At 32.0% G+C, this 8199-nt stretch overlaps 1 protein-coding gene across 1 annotated transcript; it reads right to left on the minus strand.

Annotated features, from left to right (window-relative positions):
• Nucleotides 1-1329: 1329 nt before the first annotated feature.
• On the minus strand, nucleotides 1330-6765 carry LOC106777471 (3-epi-6-deoxocathasterone 23-monooxygenase). Its single transcript, XM_014665050.2, has 9 exons — nucleotides 6315-6765; nucleotides 4150-4474; nucleotides 3904-4053; nucleotides 3388-3669; nucleotides 2256-2345; nucleotides 2065-2143; nucleotides 1858-1964; nucleotides 1631-1758; nucleotides 1330-1542 (listed from the first exon to the last, which is right to left on the minus strand). The coding sequence occupies exons 1-9, from the start codon at nucleotides 6524-6526 to the stop codon at nucleotides 1452-1454; spliced, it is 1464 nt and encodes a 487-aa protein (XP_014520536.1). The 5' UTR covers nucleotides 6527-6765; the 3' UTR covers nucleotides 1330-1451.
• Between the last annotated feature and the right edge of the window lie 1434 nt (nucleotides 6766-8199).

Here is an 8199-nt window from a genome sequence, read left to right on the forward strand (position 1 = left end):
ACTTTAAAACTTAGAATATATGAGTATTTTTGTCTACTATAATCCGGTACACATTATTAAAATGTACCAACTAAAAAAACAGGCGTACGTGCATTAACAAACCCCATATATATATATATATATATATATATATATATATATATATATAATTTTGGTATAGTCTCCACGTTGTAAATATTTTATTTTGAGTCACTTTGAAAGTTTCAAATAGTATAGTATGTATATATGTTAACAATTGTGCTTACTATCTAAATGGTGATACTTATATTAGTAATAAATCAGGATACAAGTATGAATGTAAAATTGGGTAGAAATGATAATATTAAGCACTATATGAGAATAAAAAACCATAACTTATTGCAAAGGTGAATGTAACATTTTGGATAGAAATGATAATGTTAAGCACTGTATAAAAATCAAAATCCATATCTTATTATTTTGAGGGTTTGGATTGAAAGTAGTATTAATTTGCTATGTAATTGAACTTAAATTTTATTGATATTCTTTTTATTTTCAGTAAATTCTCTCTTCAATAGACTTTGTAATTAAGTTATAAAAATAATGTGTAATATTTTATAAATTAATCTTTATCTCCTCTTAAATATTTTGATTTCCCTGTGATTTCTGTTCACTCGAATGCTCTAAAACTTTTGCTACATATGGTTTACCAGCATTAAGTTTAGTATTCAAGAAGAATGATGAGAGGAAAAAAGTTGATTCGTACAAACGAGATTTTGTGAAAATCATTGGAATGAGGTGGAAGAGGAAGTGGGATGCCACTTCCATTTTCAATGAGCAATAAAAAATTTTGACAAGTTAATTAATAAATGTTCAGGTGGGTTTCTGTAAACTCCTTCCACAGTTGTGCAAGAGTTGACTTGTACATTCCTTTCACGGCTTCGAACTAACTTAATTTGGCATGCGTGACGTGATAAAATGTAAAGTCTAAACCTAATTATGTGTGCAATAATTGTAGTTAAGAAGAGTGTAATGTTGATAGTGTGATGTTGATGGATGGTGATTGCAGAATGATGGTGCTGGTACTAGAGTTGTACTAGGAGTCCACCAATTGATGAGATAGTAACAGGGTGTAGTGCAGCACGAGGTAGTGTCATGGCATGGGACCAAATGTACCCAAAAACCCACATGCACCAAAACCATTACCATATCCCCACTTGCATTCTCTTTTCCTCTCAAAACAGATGTGACATATCAGCTAACAGCTAACACAATAATACATCATGCCCACCATCTTCATCTCTTCTGTTCACTTTTATTATGTTAATTATATATCTATCATTGTGGGAAAGAGTAGTATAAGAATGGATATTTATGAATGCTTATGTATTTGAGTCTCTTAAATTTTATTCATTCTACTCCTTCTGTCATGGATACAATACAACCCTTTAATACGTCTCTTGCCATTTTCTTGATGGTGTAATCCAATCCAGTCAAGCGTTAATGGGTTGCACGCAAATTGGGAGCTTCCTCTTCATCTTCACAGTTGGAAAGTAGACGATTTCATCCCTCTCAGCCATCCACCTGAATGCATGATAATTGAAACCAATTACTCGCTAAAATAATCGATTATCAATTAAGCAATTATATACACATGTAATATTTGTCTGACCTGTAAGTAGTAACAAGATGATGAAGGAAAATAGAGAGCTCGAGCCTGGAGAGTTCTAATCCAGGACATAGTCTATTTCCACCGCCAAATGGGGCAAAGCTGTTGCAACCAGCCACAGCTCCAATTTTCTGCAACCAAATTGAGCATTAGAAAAAATAGCTGATGTACTTATGAACTGAATATATATTCCTTAATAAACATGGTGAGATATGGCTTTAGCAGTTCACCTCCCATCTGCATGGATCGAATTTAAAAGGGTTTTCATAGTTCTTCTCGTCCATGTGAACCGAGGTAAGAGATGCCATGACACACCAGTCCTTCGGAATCAGGTACCCTGGATATGCAGAATGACGAAACTGCATGCATTAGAATTTAATTTCTCTATATGCGTTGTAGAAGGGCGACAATACTATTTCCTCTTGTAAATAACTCACCTTTAATTTCTATGTCATTGAGCGATTTCCTCCAAATGCCATTGACAATATTGGCCATTCTGAGAGTTTCACTGATAACCTTTAAGAAAGGAAATGAAGACAAAACAATGAACAAAAATGTCATATACTACGAAAACTTATTGTGTTATTTCAGCTGATTTGCACGTGGTAGCTGAACATTAGAGACTCACATTTTGAGTAAATGGCAGTGACATGTAATCAGTCCATGCATAATCTTCTGAGCAATTAGTCTTTAGTCTCTTCAGTTCCATGTTCTCCTCCTGATAAAATCAGCTTAACCAAATATAAAACTTCCTTTCGAACATTAGACTTTTTGTGTAACCTCGTATGAAATATGGAAATACTATTTAATAGTTAATTCTGTGAAAATATATCCCATACAGGAAAAACACTGGCTTATGGACCCATAGAGAAAGCCATAAAAATAAAATAAAAGAACCCTGAAGGGAATGATAAGTTGACAAAAAGAAAGATAAAAAAAAATGTCAATGAAGTACAAAGTACTATTGTTTATATATGTGGCATGAGTACTCAACAAGGGATCACACATGTCGGCATCAAAGTAAAGAAGAGAAGACGTATTAATAAAATTAATTAAAATGGATGAACAATGTAAATTTTGTATAGCATCATTCATACATGATATGATTGTTGACTTTAGAATAATTACTTTAGAAAATATATTTCATATTTCATTTAAGAAACTAAGTAAAATATGCCAATCACTTTAAGTTTTTTCGTTAAGAAAAGCTGCAGCAGCAGCAGCAGCTACTGTGTTAATGTGACAGGAGTAGATGGGTCCTTTGGCGGCAGAAATTCAATTCGTGGACCTATTTTTTGAGCCGTTGAGTTAAAATCACATCAACAACACATCGTACGGCCAGGAAGCACTCTCACACACGAGGTGAGGCCCACACTCCCTCGTGTGAGTTTCTATAGTGCTGATTTGGAAAGCGACTTCTTAGACAAGTCAAAAACCGTTCTAGGGCATAACGCTATTTTCTTCCAAACTGTCACAAAACCAAAAAAATCCCAATGTAACATACTATCTCGATGAAATTTAACAAAAAAATTTTACCTGCAACCTTGCCAGCTTCCTAAATAATTGTCATGGTATGTTACATGGGAATTTATTTTTTGGTCCACAACTGGACCATCCCTCCTAGGGACTAAAACCAATCTTCAGTAGCAACTACCAACTGTTTCCGTTTCATTAATTTTATCATAGTATCACAGCTTTGTCTTACTGCAACATCATAGTAAAATTTTATTTACGTACCATATTATTGATTTTGAACGAACCTTAAGTTTAGATAAAGCGATAGGAGAGTCACTGAGGAACTTGAGGGCCATGGTCATAGCTGTAGGAAGTGTTTCCTCCCCTGGTATCATCATCTCTATGATGTTTTGGCTAATCATGTCTGGACTCAGGCGTGCGCTTGAGCTGGAGTCACCCTTATCTCGTAACAGTGCCTCCAATACATCATTCACTGCATCACCTTCGTCATCTGCATCATTATCTATCATTAGCTTCTTCCTCTCCTCTACTATCTTCCTCACCATCTTCACCATCCTATCTTTCGACTGCACATTCACACACCAGTACATATATAATAACAAAAGTAAAAAACTTTATTATAAATTATTTTATTATATAGATTACAGATAAGACGCATTTCCTTAAATTAATGATATACTAGGTTTATCAATATTACAACATTATATAAAAAGCTTTTGAGCCGTCATGTACACATATTATTTGTTCTATAAACATAGAACAATAACAAATATAATATAGTTAGGCAAAGTTTATGGGACCTTCAAGGATTTATATAGTCTTGTTCCGGGAAATTTGAGGGGTAAGCAAATCAACCCTTTGATGAATTCTGCAAACTCTCTATACAGGAAGTCCAATTCTTCACCAGGACCAACGCTCATCAGAACTTTGACCAAAACAGGAAATGTAATCTGATATACACGCACAAGAAAAAGTTGAGGAAAGTGTGAGAAAAGTAAGGGGTTAGGAAAGAAGAGCTATAGAGCGAATAATGAAAGAGAAGAAACCCTTTTGACTTGATCTTGAACGTATATTGTTTGGTGGGAAGTCCAAGATGCCAAGCATTGTTTGACAGTGTGTTCAATGTCTCTGGTGATTCGAGCTTTGAGTTGTGGGGATCGGAGGAACCCTGCGATGAGAGTGTGCACTTTCTTATGCATGGTCCCGTTCATTTTGAGTATGGATTGTTCTCCCATCAATTCTCTAATTGATTTTGGATAAGCAGGGACGAAGTTGCCTTGGTGGTTCTGCAGAACCACCTTGTTGACGTCCGGGTCAGTCGATATTATGACATTGCTCCCCAAAATGCATGTCTTGAACACATTCCCGTACCTACACACACAATAGAAATTGAGTATATAACATAAACACCTTGTTGCTTTTTCTGAGTTTTATAGCAGTATTTATTAAGGGAAGGCTAAGAATGTATATGTATAGTTGCTGCTCATAGATACAGTGGCAGGCAGGGATCAAAATATATCACATTCCCTCCCACACAGTTCAAGAGGCAATCTACTATAGCTAGTTGTAGTTACTGCAGAAGCAGGCTTTTTCTGCTCTTTTCTTCTTCCAAAATGTGTGCCCTTCTCTCTTAAGAATGAGACTATGTGAGGGCAAGCAGGACCACAATGGAGTGGACATTTATTATTAGATCAGGGGGGTGCATTGATAACACTAATCCAGTTCAATTTTTACAAGATAGCATAAACAAGGATCATTTCATAACACTAATCCAGTTCAATTTTTAATACTCAAACTTTCTCCAGTGACTTAAAGCAGTTAAATTTACATAAAAATATGAGCGTGTATCCTCTCCATTATTAGCGAAAACTTCTAGTACGAGAAAGACACACACAAAAAGATTAAAAAGCGTGTCAATATTTGAACTTAATGTTTGTTTGTTTTCCTGAAAACTTGTTATACTAGAGAAAATATACAAAACACAACAGAGATACTGTAGAGTATTACTTTTTTACTGACACATTTTCTACATTCAAAAGGAAACCAAATCCTGTGTTTCGTCCTTAGTTTCATGATCATTCCAAAGAAAGTAATGCTCAAAACACTGTTTTCCATTCGTCTCTCACCCCTAACGAACAAAGCTAAATATAGATACATTTCTCGGTAAAAAAATCGATGCTTAGTCCAGGTGAGTCCGTACACGCCTGCTATACCCCTAGTATCGCTACTTCATTTACATGAGAATGCCAAGTTATCTTTTTAAAACTAAAAACTGCAAACTAAGTCAATTTTAAAAAGGAGATACAAGTTGCTTAAAACTTCTCTATTCCCAAATGGATGCTTTGATAACCGAATTTATTAAGAAAAAAAAAAAAGATTTTGACAAAAGCCTTAAACTATGACTAAATATTTTGTACTATTTAAAAAAAAAAACTAATTTATTATTATTAAGATGAGAGTATTTATTAAAAAACTAAAAAATGAGAAAAAAGAATCGAGAAAAAGAGAAAGATCATTTGCCCTCCTAAAACAAACGCTAATTTGTTTGGAGAAGATTTTTTTTTTTTTAATGAGAAAAACCCCTCTTCAACGTCGCACTTATTTATATTTTTTTAAAGCAAATATTTTGAAAATATTCTCAAAACCAAATCGAAAATGTAAGAAATTATTTTACATGTTTTAAAAGAAAAGGTGAAAAAATAAACATTTTATGTGGCATATTTTCCTCTCTATTTGATGAAATCGAAAATGTTAATTAAGGGAAAGAAGAGTCCATCAACATCAGTTGAACTAATAGTTCTTAACTAACATGTGGGCCAGGAGGACAAAATTGTCACTCACACATGCGAAGATCGTAAAGGACCTTAGACATCTTAAAAAATTGGGCCTTCACAAGGAATAGACCACTAGAGAGGAACATGATATGGTTCCGGTGGATACCAAAAACCTTTTGCGGCTTTGATTAATTTTTTTCGTTATTTGGTGTTTGTGTGTGTACGCAATAACATTCCAAAGAACATTCACTTTCGAAAATTGACAAATGAATAAGGATGCATGTTAGATAGACATGCACAGAAGAAGAAAAAAGCATTGGAATTTTGAAAGCATATTAGATAGACATGCATGTCACTGGTGTCGTGGAGAATGAAAAAAAAAAGCAGAAATATATATATGTATATAGGCATGATGTGGGGTGGGGATAGAAGCTTACAAAGACTTGCGTTTTTCGAAGAAGGTGACAGGGGAAGAAGTGTAGCCAGAAGCTATGAAATCAAGGGTCTCTCCGAGTAAAGGCCAACCAGAGTTTCCTTTTGGGACTTTGCCTTTTCCCACAGTCTTCTCATCATTCTTCCCATACAGTAGAATCCACCAACTCATCAACAACATGCCCATCACAACACACACTCCTATGATCCATTCCATGCTCCCAAAAACTACCCTTCTTCACCTTTGATGTCTTATTGCACTTGGTGAAAAAGAAGGGAGAAAGAAAGGTAAAATGTTTCAGTGTTTTGTGAAGAAAGAGAGAGAAAGAGAGAAAGTGAGATAAGAAGAGAAGAGAAGAGAAGAGAATAGAAGAAACAGAGATAGATAGTGAAAAGTGAAAATTTAGGGCTCAAAAACAATCATTTATTGAGATGGCCATACTGGGTTCACCTAATGCACCAAGCTGGTTTATTCTGTCTTCACTCAATTCAAAGGGATATTACCCTCATGCCATTCCATTACTACTTACTTCTCTCTCTCCTCTGTCATCACTCACTTCCTTAATTATTTCTTTCAACAAACATTAATTATTCTTCAAAACTTACAATTTTTATTTATTTTCTTAATTAATGTATTATATTTAGGTTAATTAAATATGATTTTGTTTTTTTTAAATTTCAGTAAAAATTTAATTTTATTAATTTAATTTAGTTATTTTAAATATTTCATGAGTGTTCATAAGTTTATGTGACTTTTAAAATATTGGGTTAAATATGTTTTTAGTTTTTACACTTTGGAGTGATTTTGATTTTAGTCTTTCTCTCAAACTAAGATACAATTTAATCCTTTCGCCCCAAAATATAAGGACTAAAAACATATTTAATCTTTTTAAATAGATATAAAAATAAGAAAAATGAATAATAAGTAATTTTTTTTGTTACAGATGAATTAAGAGTAGGTGCAATCAGTATCCAACTCAACCAATTACCATCCCATCATGTTTATCATTTTTTTGAGTCCTTGTATATATTTCTTTATATGTTCCAGCAAATTCATGGCATTATTTATTTAAGTTTTTATCTTTTTATTAAGCACAGTAATGATGAATTAATTATTTCATTATTATCCATATTTAAAACGTTTAGGATTAAATATTTAATGCTTTGATTGAAATAAGTAAAGTCTTCATTAATATCAAATTCAAGATAAAGTCAAAACTTCTTACATTTTTACTAAGTCATTGTTATAATTTATGAAAAGGCTTAGTCATTATGACTTTCTTAATTAGTATTTAACCTTTAAATAATTTCTAATATATTTTACTCTCTTTGTGCATGCATAATAATTTTTAATTCTTTCATTCAATATAATTATTAGATTAGAAAAGTAATATGGAGCATTATAAAAAGTAATAAAAATAAAATAAAGCAATGGAGAGGAGGAGAAACATCAAAATGGTACCATAAAAATGGCACAAATGTAAAAAAAAAAAAAAAGTTAAATCTTGTCGATTGATAACTTAAAGTATTTTATTTTTTTAGTTAGAGTATTTTTTAATTAGTTTTATAAAATTTTCAACCAAATTCTTCAAAAAAAAAATATGATAAAAAAATTAAATAAAAAATTTATCAAATTAAAATAATTAAAAATAAATAAATAAATAATAGAAAAATGACAAAAATAAAAGAAAAGCGAAAATAATAAAAATTATGATTATATTTTCTAATAATAATATCAAATTTAATAAAATTATCATTAATATAATTAAATTAATATTATTAAACTATCATAATTTCATTGCAAAATAATTGCAATAAAAGAAAAATAAAATAAAATAAACCTGAATAATATATATATATATATATATATATATATATATATATATATAT

Source organism: Vigna radiata, chromosome 11 (genome assembly GCF_000741045.1).
Source record: "Vigna radiata var. radiata cultivar VC1973A chromosome 11, Vradiata_ver6, whole genome shotgun sequence".
NCBI classification, from domain to species: Eukaryota; Viridiplantae; Streptophyta; class Magnoliopsida; order Fabales; family Fabaceae; genus Vigna; species Vigna radiata.

Coding starts and splice junctions, on each gene's coding strand:
- LOC106777471 (XM_014665050.2), bottom strand. CDS start 6,526: ATGGAATGGATCATAGGAGTGTGTGTTGTGATGGGCATGTTGTTGATG. Junction 4,054..4,149: donor TTCAAGATCAAGTCAAAAGG/GTTTCTTCTCTT, acceptor CGTGTATATCAG/ATTACATTTCCTGTTTTGGT. Junction 1,759..1,857: donor TCGATCCATGCAGATGGGAG/GTGAACTGCTAA, acceptor ATTTGGTTGCAG/AAAATTGGAGCTGTGGCTGG.